This window comes from Misgurnus anguillicaudatus, chromosome 8, assembly GCF_027580225.2.
Source record: "Misgurnus anguillicaudatus chromosome 8, ASM2758022v2, whole genome shotgun sequence".
NCBI classification, from domain to species: Eukaryota; Metazoa; Chordata; class Actinopteri; order Cypriniformes; family Cobitidae; genus Misgurnus; species Misgurnus anguillicaudatus.
This window is the reverse complement of record NC_073344.2, coordinates 11,914,865-11,928,391: the sequence shown is the minus strand read 5'-3', so window position 1 is coordinate 11,928,391 and position 13,527 is coordinate 11,914,865. Positions and strand designations below refer to the sequence as shown.

Sequence of the window (13,527 nt, the reverse complement as noted above, 5' to 3'; positions counted from 1 at the left end):
CTTTAACGTTTTGCTGCATTTATAGTGCATAACAAAGCTTGGAAGCTAGGAAGCTAGAGCCAGGAAATAATATAACATTAATTGTGTTCATCTGAAAGAAGATGATCATTTTGTATCTTGGATGGCTTGAGGGTGAGTAAATAATGGGATCATTTTCACTATTCGGATAAACTTGAATCTAATTTTAACAGTTACAAGTTTTGATTTTAAAAATTTAAAGAAAAGTGAAAGTGACAAGCTTGTCAAGTATGCAAACATACTCGAAATGTGACTGTACTAGTAAATTATGAAATTAACATGAATTTAGATTAATAAATGCTGTAGAAGTATATTGTTCATTGTTAGCTAATGCATTAACTAATTTTAACAAATACAATCTTATACCAACCCTCTTTCTTATTCCCTTTAACTCAAATAAAACATATAGAAAATGTTTATAGAAAAAAATTTGTAAACCACATTTCACAGTTCCATCACCAACTTCCAACTTTATTAGTATCAAACCACTGCTACAAAATTACATCAAACATGATGAAAATGAACTTGCATACGTGCTATACACAATGTAAGCTTTAAAGTAATTAAAGTATATGATTCTTTTTTCTCGACAAATATCAATATATATCAATGCCACTTAAAGCCATATATGTCATTCCAATGATCTAGAGCCTAAAATATACAACTATATCCCTGGTGGCTAAATTATCTCCATACACATGTAAGTAAAGATGACCATTTCGTATTTCTCAGACGTTTCAGCTTCATCATTTGAGGAAGGAAAGAAAAAGAAAAAACACAGCCATCCCAATATGGTTACAATGTCCGTTTTACTTTGTCACCAAATCGAACGAAAAAGTACCAAAAGGAAACAAACATGTATATACAAAAGTAATATAGGGTTCTGTAATCTCACCTTTCTGGCGGGTGTCCCCTGTGCTCAATTACTTGCAGACTGGTTGTGTCACTGCAGGTTTCACTTTACAAAAGAACTGCTTTTTGTTGATATGAAAAATGCCAAGAACAAATAGCCCATGCCATTAAAAAAATAAAAATAAATTACCAGGCCAACCAACGTTTAATGAGAAGCGAATAACAAAGACTGGTGCTGTTGGTGCCGATCCCACTAAGTGTATTCGTAAAACCCTCTTTCTAAATCGATCCCCCGCTTTTTACATTAATTCTTCTCGTGATGAGCCTCAGTCCTCACTGTTAAAACCTTAGCATTATTAAAACCACTGCATCGCTGCTCAGCTAACTTATTTTCCAGCTCAGTGAAAATAACGAACGAGGGAGTTGACAAACACTTGACGGGAAAAAAAAACGTAAGAATTCACTCCTTCCCGTTTTGGCAGCTACTTTATTATCCGGACAAATATTTTGCCAATGAATGTTTCTACAGGCTAGGTACATTCATCGTTTGTGCCGTTTGAAGATTCAACACTATAGCCGGGCTTCGGGAAGGATTATAGGTTTTTGTTTTTTACGCTCCTCCGTGAAGTCAATTAGAATACTGCACAACTGCAATTACCGGCAAACGTTTTGAAAAGGACAGAGGTTTATGTAGATTACTGTCAGGCCTGCCAGAGTGCTGCTGGGTGAGCGAGCGCTCACAGCTGGTTAATGCAGCACCCTCCGGCACTCCACGAAATCATCCTCCAGAAACTGACAAAGGCACAGGAAGAATTTTATTAACTGCCAGGTCAGAAGAATCGCCTCCGCTGACCGCACACACAGCACTCCCTCGGACCGACTTTCAAAAGAGTCCGGCCAAGACAGAGATTGAGCTGACAGGTTTTTAATCATTGAAATACCGCCTACCACCCCCATTCTGTCTTGCCAGGAGTGCTACGAGATGAAGGACCGTACGTGTTTTCCTGTACACATCTGGCAGCGGCAAAAGCCCCGCCGTTAGGATTCGACAAAGACACCAGAAATGCTAACTCACACCTCGCGTGTCAGAGAGCCGACGTACCCGTGTTGGCTTTGAAAAGGTGTTGAAATGGAACCCGAGGGGTCTCCTTAGGCCGCAACACGCGGTGTTGTTTCCAGTAACTAGCATGTTTTTGTGACCACCAGCAGGGGAAGTGACCCTGATGGGGTGTCGTGCGGTGAACTATTCAGTTACGTGAATATGCTCTGCTGACGTGAGCCATTCGGAAAAGCTATTCTTGAATATTAATGCACGTCCGGGAATGTAATTATCAAGTCATTAGATGTTCAAAGTGGAAATTTGCAGCACATTTGCCCGTTATTTACAGACTCTTTTTGAAAGGCTGTAACTTTCAGGAGAATTATGCATGCATGAACGCCTCCTGCCTGCCTTTTTTATCTTGATATATCCACTTATGCCGTTTTAATGACGGTTTAATGAGCTCATTGTTGACGTTTCATTCACAATATTTATTAAGTGAACATGTGCTACTTTACAGAAAGCGAAATCGGCAGGTGTTAAAAATGACCCTTTTATCAGCTATTCATTTAATCTTAAAGAGGAAGTAATGTAGATATAAGAAAGGAAGTCAATAACACTGCCATTTCGGATATATTAGATATGAACCAGGCTTAGATGTGGCGTCTGACATGGGATGGCAACAGATTCGATCAATTAAATACTTTTAAAGGCACATTTTATACAGTACTTGCTTTTAAAGTGGTATTTTTAAATGCGTTTATAGCTCATCAGTAGTTATGGATGTTATTTTTTTGTATCTGTGAGAGCCAGGCATTGGCATGATCATCAACGAATAAATATTTAAACATCTCCTTTTTGATGTCTGATGCTTTTAAGTCTGCAATACTGTAAGCACAGGGACACAAGCATTTAGGTTAAACCTATATGGTGCTAACAAAAATGAACAAAAAGGCTCTAACGGTTAAGTATTAGTCGTTGTAAAATTCTTGCCTTATGTTCATTATACAGTCCTGTTTTAAAATATCACGTCGAATAATAATTGTAATTGTAAATGATACACAATACAAGCAAGATTTCGATGACATTATAATGATGTAATATGTTTTCTCATCATTTGATATGAATTCGCCCTGGTTTTAAAAATGATATAAAGAGAAACAATGTAAACCTCCAATCCGATTTTACCGTAAACAAACGCATAAAGAAAATACCGAATATTGCACACAAAGCAGAAAAGATTCAGTGATGATCTTCACAAAAATGAAAAACATTTCATACAGCAGCTCAACACACAGCCCCAGTGATGTTCAGTAGTGTGGAACTCATTTCATTAAGTCGAAGCAGCCTCAAAACTGGTTTTGTTCTCAAATTATCGATTTATGGTAAGTGGCCACCTCAACATACATAATATTTGACATGCAGCACATTTATCATTTCTGCACATCGTAGTATACAACAAGTGTGTGGGGACTAGTGTAGAGGTTAAACTAAATCTAGACACAGGCTCTACCAAGGAGATCAAATGAATTCTACTTTCGTCGAATATACACACGCACACGCACACACGTGACTCGTTTTCTATTATACCGTATACACCCTCTGAGTTAAAAGTAGATTATTTGATTACAAATTGTTCTCGCTTTCCGACTTCTACTTGTTTGACAAGAATCAACAACAGTGGCATCTAAAAGGAAAGACGACGTTGTAAACTATGCCATACTGCATACTTATTTTGAAATTATAATTCACATGTTTGGATCCACACTTGAAACTTCATATTGTCCCCACAAGGGAAGTGCATAATCTTTTTTTCTGCTTCCCTGTTCGAAACTATTTCACACTGACAAAAGCAAAGCAGGTAATATATGTTAATACATTATAAAAATCCTCTTGAAATGATTGCGACCGTAATACATAATCCATAAGGAATTTCGAGATGAAAATATTTACTGGTGTAAAAAAAAACAATAATGACTTGAATGATAAGTTTCATTAGACACTGTAATACATGACCTACTTTCTTCCACTTTGGATTGGCCCCGTATATTATTTCGAATTCTGCCGACTGCAGAATGTCTTTTATGTGCTATTGTTATTTGATGTCTTGTTTAATATAACATCAAATGCAACACTATATTCGCTGAATATTTCGATTCTTTTTTTTTCATAGTAAAGCTCTCATTTTTAAGATCCCCAGGGCAGAATGAAATGAGCACTGCGACTGTTCTTTGTAACGTTATGACTACTGCATGTGTCTAATTTTAATTTTTAGGATAAGACACAAATATAGGCCAAAGTTTACAAACTACTAAGTAAATGATTTGTCTTATACTCATTTATATTTTAACCTATATTTTAAAACATATTTCTAGAACATCAAATAAGGATTCTGAGGCTCCTCTGCATATAGGGTCTACTGATGTATGGCTGTAATTTTGGTCCACAAATGATTATTCATTTTCATTGTCAATACAATCCGACTACTCTCCAATTGTTCGCTTCACCCATCACCCGTCTCTTTTTTGTTTATACTGTACACTCTCTTTCTCAATTCTGTACTCACTGGGTTTAAATGAGCGTGTGAGCACTTTGCCCCCTTTATAGATATGTAAATGATGCACCAGCACGGAAAGCAAGGTGGCCCGCTAAAGCGCCTTTCCTTTTTGAATAACAAAGACACTAACATCACACACACCTTTGCTTTTCCGACGCGTGATTTTAGCTAATTTGAGAGCGTTCGTATGGAGACAATGGGTGCTGATTTTCAAAGTCGGATATCAAATAACAGAAGAGAAAATAAGTAAAGGGTAACCAAACAAAACCCCTAAAACCATACTTATGTACATGATGACAAACACCACGGTACCAAATTACCATTCCAACGTAAATAATGCTGATTAAAATCCCTCGCTGCTTTCCAGACAATTTGTACCAAATTGGATCCAGCCATCGGCGGTGTCAAAGGATCTGTAAATGCTCAAAGGGTTCTTTACAGTCATTGTGTATGGCCGTCCCCGGGGCTAGTAGATGCTGAGGAGAGAAGAGAGAGCCAGGATCAGGTACCGGCAGGCCAGCAGGACGTCGGCGCCTCCTGTACTTCCATACGGAGCGGTGTTGGGTGCTGTAAACAACAGAGCAGAGACACACGCTGATTACCAGATTCTGTCTCTCTTGGCAGCAAGTTATTCTTTCACTCAAGCAGCACCACCCTTTCATCTGAGTGGAGCTCATGCTGTCTGCCTTTACTCTCTCGAATCAAGACTCGGGATGGATGCCCCATGAAAGCTGCTTTAAATGTCTGGGAGGGGTGTGGTATCTCTGTGATGTGATGATATTGCATTCGCTGTCGTTTCTTTACGTTTGGATGGCGCTTCGGATGGATTTCTAATAGGCGTTCACTTGAACCCGTGAATTCTGCATAAATGAATCTGTCCTTAACTAATAGGAAAAGAAGTTTGTATTGATATTGTATACAATATTAGAAATTGTTAGAAAAATTGTCAAAATGTACCTAACTATCATTGGGGATGTAAAGTGTTCATACTAATACCTCAGAGGTACATATGGTAACAAAGAGAGCTTAGTAGTACCTCAAAGATACATATTAGTATCTCAAAGGTACATATTAGTATGTACACAAAGCTGTTACCTATTAGGATCTTTTTAAGGGTACTGCCCCATCGACAGTTGGGGTACATATTTTGATAATTTTTTTTAACAGTGTGATCAAAACTTGCAGATTTAGGTGGTTGCCAAGGTGTTGCTATGCGGTTCTAAGGCGTTGCTACTAGGGATGCATAACGATTAATCGCGATCTATAGCAGAATAAAAGTTTTTGTTTACATCATATATGTGTGTGAACTGTGTATAATAATTATGTATATATAAATATGCACACATGCATGTATAATTTTAAGAAAAAAATATATTTATATCTTAAGTACTTATATATATAATTTAAATGATACATAAATATACAAATGTATATACACATGTAAACATTTCTTAAATATATACATGCATGTGTGTGCTTTTATCTATTTATCTACAAAGTTATTATACACAGTTCACACACATATATGATGCAAACAAAAACTTTTATTCTGCTATAGATTAATCACGATTAATTGTTATGCATACTGTATGTGTTGCAAATGCTATAGGTTACTTACTGAGGGGGCATTTACATGACACCATTTTTGAACTAAAAACTGTTTTGAGCATTCATTTACATGACCATGTTGTTGCCTGAAAACACAGACCTTTAAAGTCGGGTTTCAAAGTGCAAATTTGATTAACTCTTTCCCCGCTAGCATTTTTACAAAAAGTTGCCAGTCAGCGCCTTCAATTTTCTTCTTTAAATATATAAACATACAACATATCAAATGAAAGAATAGACCCTCGGCTTTTACACAACAACAACAAAAAAGTTTTATCCTATCTTCATTTGTTTTTTATCACTTCTCGAATATGGGTAGGTTTCTTCAAAAAAAAGATAATTGCATTTCTTGTAAAAAACTTTTGTTAAAGCCAGCCATTTTTTGAAAAGTTGCCCGCCAGCATTTTTTTGTGATTTTCACAAGTTTCACAAAATGGAGGGAAAATTTTCTTCTTAAAATATATAAACATACAAATATGTGAAATAAAAGAACAGACCCTCTGCTTTCAAACAAACACTAAACAAACAAACGGTTCATCCTAGCTATATTTTTTCTTTGCTTATAAACTCTTAAATATGGATATTTTTCTGCAAAAAGCTGAAATAATTGAATTTTTGTGAAGGAATATTGTTAGAGATCAGATTCAGAACAATTCTCAAAACATACACAGAGTTTAAAATCAGTAAATAACGTTTTAGCTTCAGATTTTTCATAAATTGGGTAAGTGCGTCTAGTGGATAATTGCGATATTACAGATTAAAATAAAACCTCATCAGGAACACTTTTTATGCAAATGTTTTCTCTTAATTGACAAGATAAATGCTTTTGGATCCGTAAATGCTTTAGGGCCAGATTTACAAAACGGGGCAAATTAGCGCAATAGCGCAATTCCATAAAAAGCACTGAAGGGAGTTTTAATATCTGTGGGTTATTTACAAAAAGGCGCGAGTTAAATATCACAGGCGCAACAGCTGATTTCTATAATGACCAACGCAATCTACTAAGAGCAGCGCAAATTAGTTCAGGGTTGCAAATAAGCAGAGCTGATGAGGTGCGGGTGATCTACTAACACCTGATGTGCTTAAGTTCAGCACCACGGACAGTGCAGCAGAAAATTCGATGTATTAAATCCCAGTTAACGAAGCCAAAGTACACTAAAAAGAACCGGAGGACAAAAAAATAAAGGTTTACAAGAAGTTTTGAAACACTTGGTATTGTGTGACTTCTCCTAGTGACTCCTCTTCTATTTCCTCCAGCAAATTAAATATAAAATGACTTGGCAAACAATATTATTGAACAATAAGTTCCTCTGGCATTCCAAATAAACTGTTACATATAAAAAAAAATCCTCTACCTTGTACCACATGCTCTCTATGTGATGCCTCTACTATCAGGAACAATTTCAGCCATTTCAAGCGCAAAATGATTTAAGACATGTTTTTTCTGCGTTAAATAATTGCACAAATACCAGTCATATCACAAACGCAAACATTAGTAGATCACATTGCGTATTTATTTAAATACTCTCCTACCATACATTTTTTGTGTCTGAAAGGGAAACTCCTACAAATGTATATCCAATAAGGTCCGTTGCAAAAATAAATACACCACACCTTTTCAGCGCTTATTATCCACTAACTTTCTTTAGTAAATCCCGACAGTTGTTATTTAACGCCAAAATGATGATTTGCGCTGGCGCAAGTTGTTAGTAAATCTAGCCCTTAGTGTTCTATATAGTGGGTAAGACTGCCACCTAGTGGATAATAGCAGAAATATGGATTGCAGTAAAAACTTGTCATAGGCAGGGAAGCGTTTTCTCTTAATTAACGAGATAACTCGTCAATGGCGGGGAAAGAGTTAAGAATACAGTTAGCTTTTTTTATAAACTACACTGCAAAAAATTAGCTAAAAAAGTGAAATTGTGGGTAACTTTTTGTTTAGCACGTCATTGTCATTCTCAAAAGAGCCCAAGAATCATAAGAGCCCACACCCAAATCGCTGTAATATAAGATATGGTCCAATTCTCCACATTAGGTATAAATGATTTTATTCACTTTTTCCCTATTCGTATGGCAAACAAAAACAGCTTGTCTGATTGTTTAGAAAAGTAAAACCACACAAAACAATGTACACACACATCATGCCCATCATGTATCATTCATGTCCATAGCACAAATGATGAAGAATGAGTCAAGTGCCAAAGTTTATTACTTGGACCTTGTGTTTGCTTAAATCCCAAACCTAATGTATGAACCACAGTAAACAATGCTAAGCTTGTGCTGCCATTGAGTGTGTTCATGTTTTTAGCCAACACAGACCTTAGTGGCAGAAGGCCTTAGGTCCGTCCCTGAAGCAAAACAACTCGAGTGTAGTGCTCAGGAGAGCCGCTTCAGAACAGGTGTGAGGGTGTACAGGCATTTATCTTCATGAGCGTGTGTTTCACAGCTCTGTTAATAACAAACACTGGCCTACTAAAGAGTAACACACACACATTCTGGTTTTCATGTTTTGTGGGGACATTCCATAGACGTAATGGTTTTTATATTGTACAAACTGTATATTCTATTCCCTTCCCCTAACCTCAACCATCACAAAAAACTTTCTTCTACTTCACATTTTCAATAAACATCATTCTGTTGGATTTATAAGCTTGTTTCCTCATGGGGTCCTCAAAATGTCCCCACGAGGTCACAAAAATACTGGTATTCCTATCTTTGTGGGGACAATTGGTCCCCACAACGTGATAATTACCAGGTACACACACGCACACACACACACACACACACACACACAAATCAATAGGCTATATTTTATTTATTTTTTAATTTCCTTTTAATCTTCACCCCTACCTCAGCACCAAAAGTCGTTTTATCTGTTTATGACACACAGCTTCATCAGAAAATGCAATAAGTGAACTGTGATTGGACATCCGTTACATATAGTCACTCTTTGTCTTATTGGATGGTGCTTTTTATGGAACATAATGATATGAGACTAAAATCAGGCTTGTTAGATTAACAAAATTAAATTAACCATTTATATTTGAGTTTTTAGATTAGATTTTGCTGTTTTGCAAAGCCACGGTTTAGTTTTATAAAAAAAAAAATTCTAGTAACCTTCACATACACATAAACGCGCATTACTAGCACAAAGTGGTACTATAGACTTTCATATAGCGTACATTTTCTGATATTTTTGCTGCTTCTGAATACGTGTGATGACAGAATCTAATGGACTCATTCAGGTACGATATCATTTGTGGAAACCGTTTTCCTGCACTCAAATATACAATACGACTGAATCACCGCATCGGATAGCCTATCTGACAGTAATAATAACAACATTTTTGTGTAGATGGTTGATAAAATAATTGCTCTGTGACGAGTCCTCTGAATTACAAAAAATTGGACCTCACAGCTCAGATGAAAAGCCGTGCATCCATTTTCACCATCATTCCAGCTTTTAGGCCTCCAAATTACCAGTGTTGTTCAAAAAAAAAAATCTCGTACCAGGCACGACCACATCACCGGTAATGGGAAGCCAAAAAATCAGAGATGGAAAATGATGCAAATTGTGATGATGTGCGCGAGATGGTCGGAGGCAGGGGAGGAAAACGGGTCGAGCGAACCGACTTGTGCACTGCAGCTCCGTTCTGCCTCCGTCCAAAGCACCGGATAATGACACAGTTTTGCTAGGCAGAGAGAGTGAAGCTGGTAACCATGGAAACAGCTCACATCCTGCATTGGCCCCTTCACCACAGCCACACAGTGCTAGCAATGGAACAGAATCATTTGCTCTATAGGCACCTGCTGTAGTATCTAAGTATAAGAGGCGTTCGTCAAATAACAAACAGCGCCATATGGCCGGTGAAAGGTAAAAGGACGAAGCGCTTTATCCCTGTAGCGGTTATGCTATTATATACTTCTTCCTGGTTCCCCATTGGACTAATAGCTACTGTAAAAGTCAGTGATGATTCAGGGCTGTGCCAGAAACATCCTATCAACGAGCTCTAGAAGTAATTAAGCAAAGCACCAATATTACCTGCCTGGCTGCGTTGTGTGAGTTAGGGACCTGTTTAATATCCCACTGCGTCTAAATCAGTCTGTTGTTGTGACGATGCGGGTTGTTACCGCACTTGCCATTTTAATTAACTGAAACCCCCCCACCCAAACAGTGCCTGCCTTGTGTTTGCTCTGCTTCGAGTGTAGAAATGTAGTGAAGAAGAGGTTACACAGTGGTCGAATTGCGAAAATAAACGCTTTTCAGACTGTATATCTTCAGGACAGATTTCCTCATTACGTTTAGATCAGTAATTAATCAGTCACGCGCCCCTAAATCACAGTTATGCGCTCACCAATCCGATGCACGCAAATGTCTTCCCCTCATATGATTATGAAGAAAACACATATTATAATTCTGCATAATGATCGTCGAGAAACAAGAAAGTCACGGAACAGAAGTTTGCATGTAACCTTTAAAGTCCTCCAATTAAAGCAAATTTGAGCTCATCCCTCCGCTGTGTATTTGTTTTGGTTGATTTAGTTAACAGCTTAAGTCTTTTCAGGCATAATGTTGTTGTGGTACAAAAAGAAGAGCTGCCACCCTATAATCAGCTGCCTGTTTCAATCCCACCATCCCTTTTAACTGGCACAAGACCCATCGTTAAGCTGCTTAATGAATTTTGCCTTTCAGTGCAACTCTCTTCTTCTTTGTGCTGGTCTTATGTTATGATAAAACCACTGAGTTACAGTTATAATTAGCCTATATCCAAAGTTTCCATTATTATTGTAGTATTATTAAAAAGATTTATCCAGCAACGGTGTAGTCCTGAATGCTGATAGGTCGAAACGTTCGACTGTGTTAAAATCCAATATAGTGTAATAGCTATACCGCCATGAAAGAAATGCACATGCATTCAAAACAAAGGGAATGCTTTGAACTACCGATAAGCTTTACTCTCAGCTTTAAAGTGATAGTTTACCCAAAAATTAAAATTCTGTCATCATTTATTCACCCTTATTTTGTTCTAAACCTGTATGAGTTTCTCTTTTCTGTAAAACACAATAGAAGATATTATGATAAATGATGGTAAGCACACAGTAGACGGTACCCATTGGATGTCAATAGGTACCATCAACTGGGTGCTTACCATCATTTATGCTCACATGCAAAAGCTGCTAAACGCCACCATTACCAAATATGAGATGATAATATCAGTGTTGTTTTCGTCAATGATGACGATAACGAAATGATTTCGTTGACATACCTTTTTTATGACGATAACACGACGATGACTAGCTAAAAATGGCTCTAAGGTGACTAAAACATGATGAGACGCTTTCGAGTTTTCGTTGACGAGACGGAACGAAAATGATTATGTGACGTTCACAATGCATGTCATTTCTGCCTGTTTTGCGTGAAATCTGTCTGTTTTTAGCCGCTTCCTATCCTTGTTTTGGGTACGCCCACCACCAGGCTGCCGCCATGCCGCGCAGCAGATTTCACACAACAACAACACACCTGCGCTGCGGCGAGTTCGAAGGACCGTGGCGGTGACGCCAATAAACGGAAACGACGAGATGATTTATAGACATACTTTCATTATAATCCATCAGAAAGAAAAATGGAATGCATATTGGGAGACTACGGTAAATGTGGCCACAAACTTGGTGGGAAGAATACCACCAACCTCAAGCGCCACCTGAAGGCTCATCACGATATTTTTTTAAAGGTAACTAACAAGTCAAGCTGTTAGCATATCATATACATTCAATTTTACTCGACAATCGGCTTGCGACACATTTCATGGTAAGCTTAAGGTTTTACATGTATCTACTTGTCAAACATAAGCCCATTTCTAATACTTTTAAGCCTAAATTAATTTGTTAAAGACTAACATTTTTTCTAAAATTGACTTAAACTTGACTAAAACCTTTTTGTGTTTTCGTCAACTAAAACTTGACTAAAACTATCAAGTTTACAGGATAAGTGACTAAAATGTGACTAAAACTAAAAAGCATTTTCGTCCAAAAGACTAAGACTTAAACTAAAAGGGCTGCCAAAAACAACACTCGATAATATTAACCGAATGCTCTCAGCATGTATTATACGTTCATCAAATACTTTCGCTTCAAATTTGCTTAATCCCGTTCAGAAATACCGAATTGAAGGCAGAATCTATTAAAGTGACACTGCATATAAAAAAAAGCTTATTTTCCAGCTCCTCTAGAGTTAAAAATTTGAGTTTTATCATTTTGGAATCCATTCAATTGATCTCTGGGTCTGGCGGTACCACTTTTAGCACAGCTTAGCATAATTCATTGATTCTGAATAGACCATTAGCATTGTGCTCAACAATAATAACCAAATAACCAAAGTTTCGTTATTTTCCCTATTTAAAACTTGACTCTTCTGTAGTTACATTGTGTACTAGGAATGACTGAAAATTAAACGATATGGATTTCAAGGCCGATATGGCTAGGAACTATACTCTCATTCCGGCGTAATAATGAAGGACTTTGCTGCCGTACCATGGCTGCAGGAGGCGCAATGATATTATGCAGCGATCGAAAATAGTCCCCTTGGTGATTTTTAATAGCTGGGGACTATTTTCGGGCACTGCGGTATATCATTGCGCCTGCTGCACCCATGGAACAGCAGGAAAGACCTAATTAAGCCTATTTTCAAAAAAAGTGGAGTGTCCCTTTAAGAGTCGGAAAAATTTTAATTTACAAGAAAAAATTTCAGATGTATTTAGAAGGTTTTGCATCTAAGCTCTTAATTTTGTCCCTACACCATGGGTATTACTAGGTACACACACACACACACACACACACACGCACACACACACACACACACACACATCGAGGGAGACAAGGGGAGACGACGATCATGGTTCACTGCTATGTGAAGAGAGGTTTGGCAGTCGATCTGTAGTTAACTCATTCCCCGCCAGCCATTTTTTAAAAAGTTGCCTGCCAGCATTTTTTGTGATTTTCACAAAAGTTTTACAAAATGCCTTCCAGAATTTTTTTACTACTTTAAAATACAAATATATCAAATGAAAAAACAGACCCTCTGCTTTCAAACAAACAAAACAGGGGGGAAAAACGTTTTATTCTATCTATATTTTTTTCTATGCTTATAAACTTTAAAAATATTTTTTAGCAAAAAGCTGAAATAATTGCATTTTTGTGAAGGAATTTTGTCAGAGATCAGATTCAGAATGATTATCAAATCATACACATTGCTTCAGTTTGTTTTTTATAAATTTGGTAATCGAGTGCAGTGGTTTTCAAACTGGGGGCCCCAAAATGGTGCCAGGGGGGCCCCAGTTTTATGACATTTTATAAAATACATTCATTTATCATGAATTCTGTGTAATTAAACCTAAAAAATAATAGGCCAACTAACCAACAGCACTACTAGGTATAATTTTATTTGTTTTGTTTAATT

At 37.2% G+C, this 13,527-nt stretch overlaps 1 protein-coding gene across 4 annotated transcripts in view; it reads right to left on the bottom strand.

Annotated features, from left to right (window-relative positions):
• Positions 1-460: 460 nt before the first annotated feature.
• The window catches only part of negr1 (neuronal growth regulator 1), a 175,527-nt gene continuing 162,460 nt past the window's right edge, over positions 461-13,527 (bottom strand). For all 4 annotated transcript variants that reach the window (XM_055212503.2, XM_055212500.2, XM_055212501.2 and 1 more), the window contains one exon: positions 461-5,033. In XM_055212503.2, the coding sequence (XP_055068478.1) occupies positions 4,933-5,033 (101 nt within the window). In that variant the 3' untranslated portion in view covers positions 461-4,932. The remainder of the gene's footprint in view (positions 5,034-13,527) is intronic.